General features: G+C 40.6%; 1 protein-coding gene across 3 annotated transcripts; it reads right to left on the bottom strand.

Annotated features, from left to right (window-relative positions):
* Positions 1 to 9566: 9566 nt before the first annotated feature.
* LOC147447468 (putative BOI-related E3 ubiquitin-protein ligase 3) lies at positions 9567 to 12054 on the bottom strand. Of its 3 annotated transcripts, XM_086524330.1 has the most exons (5): positions 11697 to 12053; positions 11489 to 11580; positions 11164 to 11270; positions 10656 to 11017; positions 9567 to 10446 (listed from the first exon to the last, which is right to left on the bottom strand). In XM_086524330.1, exons 2-5 carry the CDS (start codon positions 11500 to 11502, stop codon positions 9931 to 9933), a joined length of 999 nt encoding a protein of 332 aa, XP_086380456.1. In that variant the 5' UTR covers positions 11503 to 11580; positions 11697 to 12053; the 3' UTR covers positions 9567 to 9930. The 3 variants fall into 3 exon arrangements, with proteins under 3 accessions (XP_086380456.1, XP_086380455.1, XP_086380454.1); XM_086524329.1 differs by lacking the exon at positions 11489 to 11580 and having other exon boundaries at positions 10821 to 11017; positions 11697 to 12054; XM_086524328.1 differs by lacking the exon at positions 11489 to 11580 and having other exon boundaries at positions 11697 to 12052.
* Between the last annotated feature and the right edge of the window lie 888 nt (positions 12055 to 12942).

The following is a 12942-nucleotide window of genomic DNA, read 5'->3' as shown; positions in this document are numbered from 1 at the left end:
CAAGCTCCCATCCGTCCATATATTAGTGTGTTTCTTTCCCTCGTTGCGTAGTTGTTGTGCTTCATTTGCAGTTGTAACTGGTCTTTGATAGACACTCCGTGTAGTAGCATATTACTGGCTTAGCTTAATATTCAAGTGAAACTTGCGGTTATCACTAGTGGAAGATGTATTACTCATTGTAAGTAATGAACACACTGAAAGAATAATGGAGATAACATAGTAGCAGAACAAGGTGCATCAAAAAACAAGAGAGAAAGCTCGTGAACGGTGAGAGAGAAAAAGAGAGGTTGAGTGATTCAAAAATGGAAAAAACTATTTGCCACCAAGTGACGTAAATGAGAACAAATTTTGAGGTGAGCTGCAAAGGAATGTGAAGAAAACGATATCTTTTTGCATATTTAGAGATATGTACCTAAATACATTTTAGATTACGTAGATATGCTTTAAATGAACAAAATGGCCAAAATTGGAGCCGTTTTAACCATAAACAGCTCTACTAATTAGTAAGTTAACCAATTCCTTACACAGCCCTTTTTGAGTCGTTTTTGGCCCTAATGATTCTTTTCAGTCCAACATACCTTGCAACAAAATAGAAAAGCCTAGTAGCTTTAACCTGTGAGACAACACCATTTGACCAGACCCGATGATGTTTTAAAGTGGCACCTTCCTTTTGTAACCAGCCACAATGCAACATAAAACAATGTTAAACAAACAATGTGTAATTCACCTTATCATCTGATATGAAGACGTGGATTGTCTAATTTCCCTTTCATGTGGTAGTAAGTTATGTGCACAGAAATGGTTATTAGAGTGCCAATGCATAGATTGAATCTCATTTTTCTCCTTGAATGTATATTTTTTTTTGCAAAATCTACAACAAAAACAACCACATCGTTGGGAAATCTAAGAGTACAATCCTTGAATTGTTGTGATTTCTATTGATGATATAGTTATGTTTGATAAACACCTTGAGCTTGGTCTGTAAGAGTTGAAGAAACTCCCCGCATTGCATTTCTTTGTTCACAAGATCTTTTCTCTCTTTTTTGTTTCCATGCTTATCTATTGTCTTCATATATGCAAACAATTTTACAAAGATGTTCTTACCTAGCATTTGTGTCTTTGAGAAGCATGTTCCATCTTTTTCACACTACATTTCTTACATTCTCCTATCAAACACTCGCTATTGTGGTAACCAACATCTATCGGCAGAGAATTGACTCCCATAGATGTGTGACACCTTTGAAAGTGTGACATGAAGCCATGCAATCCATGCTAGCTTCATCACCTCTAAACAAACACTACATGTACATTTGCATTGGGCTCCATGCAGCCCGAATGATTAAGATCGCAAATTGTTAAATGTTTCCTTTAAAAAGGACATTTGCACGTGATATTCATAGTAGCATGTGTATCTATCTTTCAACCACCGTACAAAAAATGGCTTCATCATCTCAAACATTCTCATACCAATTTTGCAATCCGGATGCTTTTCTTTGGATTTGTAGTAGAGCTCAACCTGCAAATATGAGAGTTGAAGTTGTGTGTGTGCTAGCTATATCTTGCACAAACAGTATGCTAACTAGCACTTACAATATGCTTCCATGTATGGCTTGTATACTAATTAGCATTACTAGTATAATAACATAGCACGCTCAAAAAGCTAATCAACATATTCAACATTTTAACTAGCATACACATTATGCTAACTAGCACATACAATATGTTAATTAGTACAAATACAATTTGTTAATTAGCATATTCAAGATTTTAACTAGCACACACAATATGCTAACTATCACTTAAGTATGTTAATAAGGACATACAATATGCTTCCATGTATGGATTGTATACTAATTAGCATTAGTAGTATGATAGCTAGCACACTCAATAAGCTAATTAACATATTCAAAATTTTAACTAGCATATGTGATATGCTAACTAGCACATATAGTATGTTAATTAGCAGTATAGTACGTTAATTAGGACATATAGAATGGTAATTATAGCAGTTACGATACGCTAACTATCACTTACAATATGCTTCCATGTATGGCTTGTATACTCACTCAATAAGCTAATTAACATATTGTATACTAATTAGCATTACTAGTATAATAACTAGCACACTCAATAAGTTAATTAACATATGCAATATGCTAACTAGTAAATACAACATGTTAATTAACAAATATAGTATGTAAATTAGCACATACAATATGCTAACTAGCACTTACAATATGCTAACTATCACTTACAGTACACTTCCATGCATGGATTGTATATTGATTAGCATTACTAATATGATAACTTGCATACTCAGTAAGTGTAAAGTGTGAGCTTTGTCCTAAAGTGTGAGTCAAGGAGAAGAGAGTGGATTTATCCCACATGCTGTGGTGCAAGGCTGTAGAGCTACTTAAAGCTCATTTCATGAATGAATAAACACAATTCTATTTTGCACTACATGCTTGTCTATGGTGAGCTTGTGCTAAGCTAAGTCAATACTCAAGATTGTGTTTATGAGTCCAAGCTAATTCTATCTTGGAACCCAATTCACTTGAGTGATAATCTTGCTTACACACACACTCACGCATTGACACTATGTTTCTCTTTTATCCACCATAGCTAGCACGATCCAATTCATAACATTTGGTATCAGAGCTATGGTGTGCCAGTTAGGATTGTTGTTATGCGTTTGTGTGTTAGTACAATTAGCATTACTTTATCATCATTAGATAGATTCATTAGATTTGCTCTTCTATTGCATACCACACGCCTGATTAGTGTTCCATTGGCTAGCATGAGCATGTTCTTGAGCTAAAGACTCTTGGGCCACTACTCACTAGCTAATTGGAAGATTAATTAGCATAAGATTTCATTAGTTTGCCATTAGAAAATTACATTTTGCATTCAAGATTTGCTCCCTATTTTAGCAGAATTAGCAATTGCAACTGATGTGTGTGCATAGCCTATCTCAAGAGCTCTCTACAGACTATTTCCATGCTCAAATCGCCCTTCATATGCACATTCTAGAGCTTGATTGATTTCCTCTTGAACACTCTCACCTTCTGGATTTTTTGCAGAACAACTCTTAGCAATTTTGTTTAGTGTGTGTGTTGCATTTAATGCCAAAGAGGAATTTCCTTTTTCTTCTTTGTCTTGAGAAGGCAAATCTGCCTACAAGCTGTGTGGGGACCTCCTACGTTTTAGGAAGTTGACCACCTTTTGAAGACGGGCCACACTTGGGGCACCCACTGGCGGACTTCAGCCCCGACGGTAAGCCGTCTTGCATAGACCCCGGCCGGCCGCGCACAACCTACACCGTCTGTTCCTACCCGAATGGCCGCCTGGCCGCCTGTCCGCTCGCGCCTACCCGACTGGCTGACCGTCCGACTGTCCGCCCGTGCCTGCCTGATCGGCCGCCTGCCCGACTGGTCTGATCCGCGCGCACAACCCCTTTTAAGGGGATTTTTGGGTCCACCCCTCTTGGACCCCCCTTCCCACGCCTGCTGAAGCCCGCCTTTGACCAAGAGCCATTGCTTGGAACACATTCCGACAGCTTGCTCAAAGGCATCTGAAGACCTTCAAGAGGCTTTAAGAGCCTGCTCTCGCCTGCTGCAGAAGTGACCGAAGCATCTTAAAAGCATTTCAAATTCCAAGGGCCTCCAAGGCCAAGGGACTAGAGCTTGTGCTCAATGCAAAGCACCAAGTGCTCGTCCGTTCAAGAAGCATAAAGCTCCAAGTGGAAGAAATAAGGCAACCATTCTCTTTGATATTCAAAGGCTCATTCCAATCATCAAAGAAGAACTCAAGGCTGTGAAGGGTGACTTCACCTCGAGTGAAGAGGTACTTCACATTAAGAGAGTTTTATTAAGAAGACGTTAACATTGAAATCTTGCAGCCAAGCACAACAACTTCTTGCAATGTATGTAATTGTATTTGTCTACATGGATGACATTATGTGCTTTTGTAATGGGATAGACATTGGCATTGGAGAGTCTCCAAATTGCTAAAACCCTCCATGTGTGAAGACTTTGTGACAAAGTGTATAAGAAACACCGCATGCTTGGGCTCTCGGAGTATGACCAAGATGGAAGAGAAAGCATTAATTTTTTTCATAAACCTTTTCATAGGATATTTTAGCATATTGTTGCATGTCATTATGACGCATGGAATAAAGCCTGATTGCACAACAAAAAGGGGGACAGAAGCACTCGTTCGAGGGGAGGATACGAAGTCAAAGACCATGAAGCAGTTGGAAGCAACAGTAGAAGCAATGAAGGCAAGAGACCTGACAGAGGATCAACTCACATAGTAGAAGACAAAAAGGATGAAGAGGAGAACAACATTGTCTTTTATGAAGACCCATTTTGAAGATGCAGACTCTCTACTTGTAGGGGAGGACTTTTTCCTGTGTGGATTTTATCATCCTGTGTGGATTTTTCTTGTGTGGATTTTATCATCCTGTGTGGATATCACCATCCTTTGTGGACTTTATTTTCCTGTGTGGATATCATCATCCTATGTGGATTTTGTTAGCCTGTGTGGATCACGCATCTTCAGTATCTTGTCATAGTCCAAACCTCAAGGGGAGGATTGTTAAGTGTGAGCTTTGTCCTAAAGTGTGAGTCAAGGAGAAGGGAGTGGATTTATCCCACATGCTGTGGAGCAAGGTTGTAGAGCTACTTAAAGCTCATTTCATGAATGAATAAACACAATTCTATTTTGCACTACATGCTTGTCTATGGTGAGCTTGTGCTAAGCTAAGTCAATACTCAAGATTGTGTTTATGAGTCCAAGCTAATTCTATCTTGGAACCTAATTCACTTGAGTGATAATGTTGCTTACACACACACACTCACGCATTGACACTATGTTTCTCTTTCATCCACAATAGCTAGCACGATCCAATTCCTAACAGTAAGGTTATCAACAAATTCAAGATTTTAACTGGCACGCATAATATGTTAATTAGCACATACAATATGCTAAGTAGCACTTGTAGTATGCCTCCATGTATGGCATACTCAGTAAGATAATTAACATATTCAAGATTTTATCTCGAACACATAATATGCTAATTAGCACATACAATATGCTAACTAGCACTTGCAATATGCCTCCATGTATGACTTGTATACTAGTTATCATTACTAGTATGATAACTAAGACATCGGTAAGCTAATTAACATGTTCAAGATTTCAAGTAGCATATATAGTAAGCTAACTACCATTATACAGTATATCATGTGCTAACTACCGGTTAACTATTATTTTCATTATGCAAATTAGCACAATGTTAAATAACAACCAGTATATTAATTTCACATGCTTATTACTATACTTGAATAAAGGTGCTTTGATTAGATCAATTATCTAAGGCTCATTACAGGGTGCTTTATGTAACCTTTTCTCTCCATTCTCTTTCGACAAACATCCTTTTTGGTAAGGGATACATGTGTCTCATCTCTCCAAAATCTGTGAACTAGCTCTTTCATTTCATCTCATATTATGGTGCAATGAGCATGTATGTGACATGCCATCAACATTCGATCTCACCCGCAATTTAGCCTTGTACAAGGATTGACGCGGAACTTTAAGGACTCTCGAGACTTTTGACATATACATGTTCTCCTTTGAATTCAACAATCATGGACAATGTTGTATTCCTCAAATAAAAATCCTCATTACAACTTGGCTTCTTCACAAGATGCAAGGTCTTGCAAACATTACGCATTGATTGCACTTTGAATAATAGACTTGGGCAAATTGCTTGCACTTCAGGATGATGAGGGACTAGATTCCAATTTCTTGCTTGACTTCTAAACTAATACCTTCGGTTCTCCTCTTGAACATTGCCACAATCTCAGAGGAGATTTTCTTCTTCCTTTACTCATCATTGGCAAGTTGTTCTAAACCTACTTAGGTTTTTTCTTCTCTTGTTGTTACCCCTTTCTTTGTCTCACATAATCCTTAAGGATAGTACAAATTGGATCCTCTAAGTTGGGATTCATAGTCTATAAAGGATCCCTACTTTCATTTGTTGCCCTTGAACATGCAAGTAAACCTACCAAATCAAAGTGCAAAGTATAGTTCTATGAGATGGGGACGAGATTGGCTACTTGAAGAGAGAGAGAGAGAGAGAGAGAGAGAGAGAGAGAGAGAGAGAGAGAGAGAGAGAGAGAGAGAATTGCAAGAGTGTGCATGCTAGGGAGAGCCCATCCACCACTACCCCATGACTTTAGTAACTAGAAAAGATGAGCACTACCTTTGAACTTGGCGCGGGAGTAAACACAACAATTTTTTTTAGTTTGAAAAATGGACATATTTTGGGTCTTCAATATATGCTAATAAGCACTACTAACTAGTATCGTCCCGGACAATTTTTTTGTGCACGTTAACATGCTTGTACCCATCAACTTAGGAGGGTATACATCAAGAAGTTTGCTAACAAAAAGGTAATGAACATATAGTAGGTTACTCAAGCTTGTACTACAACTGAATGTTTTCCTTCCAGAGCTGCAAACTAGGACTTATAAGAGTTCAAAGGTCAAGTAAATGTATTTTGTATGACTCCTCCTCTACCTCTAGTAAAGCTTCTAGCTTTCCCTTTTAAAAAGTTAGAATTTGAAGCAGAGACAGTTAATAAATAAGTGTAAGGGCCACTAGGAGAGGTTAATGAGTAAGGTCTCTTAAAGAAAGGACTGTATTCATCATCTTGGCAAGGATTGATTAAGCTTTGATAACCTTGACCCCAATGAAGCTACTAGAAGAAGCCAAAAAAGGGCCTAGTTCATTATCTTTTATCTTTTTCAATACTTCAAGCATCATAGTTTGAAATGCATACGGGCATCCATAGTAGCTAATACAAGAGTCCTAGATTGGCCTCCAAGCCAAGACTAGAAAAGGGACAGATGGTACTTAGTAGGTCTATTAGGAATTATTAACTCTAGATAGACTCCAAAACAATGGGGCGCAAAGAGAAAATATTACCACTTGCAGGCACACTACGGAGTGTGGGGGGTTGACAAAAAGGATTTGTTAAGTCCACTTAACTTTTTCAAAAAGTTAGACATATTTGATTCAATTGAGGATGTCGAATCACACGGGCCTTGTTGTGTGTCATGTGTGAGACACTGAGGCTGCAAATACACAACCTAGATGTAGATAAGCTCACGGACACATACGGGTGTGTCACTCACCTCTGTGTAGCTACCAATGCAGGAAACTCGTGCCGCCATGAAGAGGGAGCTCGCCATCTCTGCTCAACTGTCTTATCGCTATCGTATCGTCGCTCGTGCTTGCTCGAACACACACATACTCACTCTCGCTCTCATGCTCACACACAGCAGGAGATAGCACACATGAGGAGGAGAGCAAGTGTAAAACCATACATTTGTGAATGAGCAAAAGTTAGGGTTACAGACCACTTATGTGAGTCATCCCATCCACATATGGACGCCCACACTTGGCTGACAGTCAAACATGCTCTCTCTCTCTCTCTCTCTCTCTCTCTCTCTCTCTCTCTCTCTCTCTCTACTAATTTGCACTGATGGTTGGCCTCATAGAAATAATTTGGCCCATCAATCTGTTAGGCCAAATATTGAGAGAGCTACAACCACATAGGGTGCTAAGGATAGCAACCACTAGGAGGAAAGAATTTGGCCCATCAATCTGTTTGGCCAAATAGGGCTGCAACCACATAGGGTGCTAAGAATAGAAACACTAAGAGGTGCGTACAAAGCACATGGCCTGCAAACTCCCCAACATGTTTCAGTACAATGAGGTAAGTGCCACTATCGGTGTCAACTACTCATTGCTTGTCAAGAGGCACATTCTGGTGTTGGGGGGTGGCTCAAGCACCTTCCAATATTGTTCTATTTCAAGGTCATGTTGTCCTTGCCACCCCGAATTGCACATGGTGTCACATTCGGTCCAGATAGGGTGTGCATTTGTCTATTTTGTTATTTTTTATTTTTATAGCAAAACTCACAATTATGAGTGAATTATATTGAACAGCCCAAAAAATTACAAGGTCTTGTCATGCTCTTGTTAAGCCATGACATCATCCAGGGACCATACTTACATCGGCTATCAGGGCAGCCACCCCTACCAACCCCCCTCTCCTCCTTGATACACAAGGTCCATAATCTTGTCATTCTGAGATCTTTTATTTACCGATGACCAAGATTAGCCTGCATCCTAGGCATTCCATCTGCTGACAACAAAGCACAAGTAGTCCTAGACCAATCCTCCGAGTGTTGCTTGCACCCGAGTGTCCATATTAGCACTTTGCTTTCTTGTATAATTTCTACGAAGCTTGCCACCTCAAAACCTCCTTCAAACACATGGCGGTTCCTTGCCTGTCATACATTATATAAGAAGAAGTATCTGACGATCTGAGTGTTGACGAGGAGTGCAGGACTACCTGAATTCTTACCTCCAAGGAATAGGTCAGTCTTGAAAAAACTAATTTTCCATGTTCTTTGGACCCACTTGCATATTTTCCCTGCAAGGCCTTTGATAGCTAGGCAGTCCATGAATAGGTGGGGTAGATCTTCACTAGCCAACCTGCACCCCAAGTATCGATCTGACCCAATCCGTCTCTCTTGAATCTTCACCCCCGTCAGTAGAGCACCCCACATAACCTTCCATAAGAAAACCTTCATGTGCTGCGGAACCTTTGGCTTCCATATGTTCTCCTATGATGGGGCCATTTAAAACATGCAAAATATTAATACTTGCAAATGGTCTTTGCCTATGTATGAGCTTAGCCATGATCATTAGATTTAAGGTATGTAATGGCTCAAACAAACTTGGTTATCACATGAGAGCATTGATTACTTCCTTCTTGGATGGTCATTCCCACACCATTCACTATGAGAACACGATGGCCTACTATGAGAGTGTATATTTCACCTTTTGCTTCTCACAAGTGTGAGAGCTATCTCTCTCTCTCTCTCTCTCTCTCTCTCTCTCTCTCTCTCTCTCACACACACACACACACACACACACACACATGCATGCACATGTTGCTCAGACTTCAGAATGCATTGACATACAAGTTCTTCAACTCTCTCTCTCTCTCTCTCTCTCTCTCTCTCTCTCACACACACACACACACACACACACACACACACACACACACATGTTGCTCACACTACCCTCTTGTGGGGGTTGGGGGGGAGGGAGACCAACGACTAGGAGCACAACATGACTACCCTCTACGATCCTTTCTCAAGGAACCTTCTGCATATATTAACCTCGACTTGAGTATATTTCTCGATTCGGGACGGATTTAAAAAAACAGCATAACAAACGTTCTGTGGTTAAGTCGCCAAACAGGGTTGTAACCTAGTGGTTAAGGTGAGTATGACAGTGCATAAAGACCCCGGTTCAATACCCAAAGGTATCCTTAAAATTTCAACTGTCCCTTCAAGAATAGCTTTGGTAGAGCTTTGAGTATCATCTTCAAACTATACACAGAAAAATACACAAGAACAACACTCTTCACAGACCTTAAAAAAATGTATTTTTGCCAAAGATATGCGCGCAAAACGCTTCGAAGCTCTTGTTTGAAACACAACTTACTCAATCAACTAAATTTTCGCACATAAATTTCAAGGCCGCCTCACTATCAGAACTTGGTAATTGAGGATACTAGGGTTGAGACAAGAGAGTAATTTACATGTTTGGAGTTTTTAACGACAGCAATCTATTTCATTAAGTGCTCATACTAATTTTCGACCAATTGATACTCTTCGACCAATTGAAAAGCCCCAGAATGTACTTGTGCAAAAAAAATTTGAAAACCCAACATTCACAAAAATGGGGTTTTATATAGAGAAATCAGATTTGTTGGTTATAATGCTTTCGGTTAGTCAGAACCCCTGCTTCCCTTGATTGTCCTATGTATAGAGGAACCTTGCAGTTTCATGAAAGGTAAACTTCAACGCGATCAGAAATTGGGAAGTGGCAGCTCGGGCACCTCTCAATACTGTCTCTGCATTCCTTGCATACGCAAAGATGCAGACAAGGCAGAAGTACAATGGAAACCTCATTGGACTGGCACTTCTTGCAAGCCCTTCGCAAGGCTACCTGCTTTGCCTGCTGCACTGCCTCAACATACACAGATGAGGCATCATTATCACTATCCCCATAGCCCTCCACTTTACATTGGCATTTCGTTTGCTGCAACAGAACTTGCTGCAAATTTGCTCTCAGCGCACTCACCATTGCATCATAACTCCAAGCCTTGCTCTGCCATGCCTGTGTCTCCAAGCTAAGATGGTTAACTTTCTGCTGTAGCTCCAAATTCTTCCGACCCATTTGCTCCAGCTCCACATCTTGGGCGCGTAGCATGCACGATAACCCCTCCCCTACAGAAGAAAGGACAGCCTTCGAGTGTAGATGTGTTCTCTCTTCAATAATAAGCCTTAGCTGCTCCATCTAGAAACAACAGAAAAGATCAAGTCAAGGAGAAATAATGATAAGCTTCTTTTGCAATAGTCTGATGCCTAAAACTTCCTCTACAATCTATAAACCAGTTTCTTGAGGTTTCCATTGTTAGCTATGGATGTCTGCTATGCAACACACTTTCTTTTTACACCTATCAAAACATCATCTCTCCCTCATAACGCTCAACAAACCATGCACACCTGGATCCTAAGCAAATCAAAGATTTCATTCTGTTGCTTTGTGATTTGAGCAGACAATCGATCACTGAGACTTATTGGGAAATTTAGATTAGATCTACAGCTCGTAACAGCAGAACTATCCTCTTTCACACAAGACCGCAACTCAGATGCCAATGAAAGGCCCACAAGATTGGAAGTCATTGCCGTCTCATTCAAGGCAGCAAACGATGTCATCTGATGCATTGGCCGACTTCGAGACCGTTTCTCAGCCTGCGGCTTGCTTGAGTCCTTCCTTTTCTTCTTCTGTGTAGCATTATTCGTGCAAACATATTGGGCTGCTAGCCATTTCTGTGTATTCAAGTACATCATGGTCGAGCCAGCAACTGCAAGGGAGAAAGAAGAACTACATTGAGAAGCACAATACATTCTGATGTATTTTTCATTCAAGCAAAGACCAAAGATTGGGAGCATGGTTCGACAGCCAAAATTTTGTACAGAACTACCATTACTACAAATTTGCAAGGCGAACCTTGCTGAGGCATTTGCTGATGATAGTTTGCGGGTGTGTTATTGTGCGAACAGGTCAAGTCATCCTGGGCAACTTTGACAAACACATTATCCAGAAGCTCAGGTGGCCTGCATCAAAAGCAAGAAAAGAAAGATTACCACCATCTAAGCTGAAGTACCATGCAAACTAATTAAGCGTCATGAGCTTCCCAGTGGGTGAGGACAGACGAGAACCATTGAAGCTTCCGACTAAAGCACTCTTAAGGCACACCATGGCGATTCCAAAATACACAAAAAAGAAGCAGCGAAGTCTGAAAAATGAGAATTCTAAAAGGCAAGGCAAGAACCTCAAGTTCGCCATTGGAGCTTGCAAGGGAGTAGTACTCTTAAAAGGCAAGCGACCAATGATGAACTTGCACAAGGAGCTTAAAAGAAACGTCTGTGTGTACAACAGAGAAACGGTCAATGAATGAAGGATGAAGAGAGCGAAAGAGCAAGCAAAACTGAGGAAGCAGGAGCCCAAGAAGTAGAAAGAAACGGTTGGAGGGGGCATACCTGTTGCGAAAATCGGCCAAATCGAGGGAGAGGTCCCGAGCTTGAACGGACGCCATGGAAGCTTCAGAAGAGAGGGGAGGAGGAGGAGAGGGAATAAATGGAGGGGAGCCTGGGGAGGGGGAGGGTGGAAGCGAAGAATTGAAGAGAAAGAAGGAAATGGAAAAGGAATGGATGAGTGGTGGGAGGGCAGGTAATGTTGCAGTTTCGTGAAAGGGAAGGTGGCTGGCAAAGGGCAACATTATAATGCAGTGGCGGGCAAGATGGGCGATGGGCGGAGGTTTAAGGGCTGCTCACATTCATTTCATTACATTAGCTTGCACGAGGGCAATCTGCCACCCATCATCTATGAAGAGTGCGACACCTACTATTTCTATTCTTCCCCTCATCTCTTATATATAAAACATAAAGCTAGACGTGTGCCTGTGTGTATATACTATCACTTGATTCTTATATCTTTTGTATCTGTGCGCATCAGTGCAATGGTCAGTGTTCCTAGAGCCAATTCGAATTCTAGATTAGAACCAAGAAAAAGGGAAGAAAAATCGTTAACAGTCTCAAGGAAATAGTTCCAAAAATTATCGCAAATTTGGAAGATTTTACTAGTCATTTTGACAATGCAAATTTGTATGGAATCTTGTGAGATCCATAGGCATTGCCATTTTAAGCAGTGCTTTGCATTCTTTTTATACGCATCCATACGAAACCAAGAATTGGTGGTACAGATAATTCTTTCGCGTGCAGACTTCCACCGTGAAAATGTGACAAAAGAGAAAGCTATGATGAAGAGAGAACTCTTTTTGCCATGCTACGAGGTTTTTCTCATTCCCCATGTGCAACAATCGAGATCTCTCTCTCTCTCTCTCTCTCTCTCTCTCTCTCTTGAATAACACGTCTTGAGTTCAACTCCTCGTCGGCTAGATCTTTAAGGTCTCTTGGGATAGTTTCCTACAACGTTAAAACTCTCTTCTTCTCAGGTGTGTGGGTGCTAATAAAAAGAGGAAAATGGTATAACCTTTCTATCACCCAAGTGTGGTAGATTGGTTAGGCCATTTCCCTCTTGAATAACAGGTCTTGAGTTCAACTCCTCGTCGGCTAGATCTTTAAGGTCTCTTGGGATAGTTTCCTACAACGTTAAAACTCTCTTCTTCTTCTTCTTCTTCTCTCTCTCAAGAAGGCATAGAGCCACCCCACCCCCTCCTCAAGAAGGCATGCACGTGTAACATTTAATGGCCTAAAAACTTGTGTG

The sequence above is a fragment of the Adiantum capillus-veneris genome, chromosome 11 (assembly GCF_014529385.1).
Source record: "Adiantum capillus-veneris isolate H3 chromosome 11, ASM1452938v2, whole genome shotgun sequence".
In the NCBI taxonomy this organism is placed as follows: domain Eukaryota; kingdom Viridiplantae; phylum Streptophyta; class Polypodiopsida; order Polypodiales; family Pteridaceae; genus Adiantum; species Adiantum capillus-veneris.
Note: the sequence above shows the minus strand (reverse complement) of the source record. Positions and strands in the feature narration are given on the sequence as shown.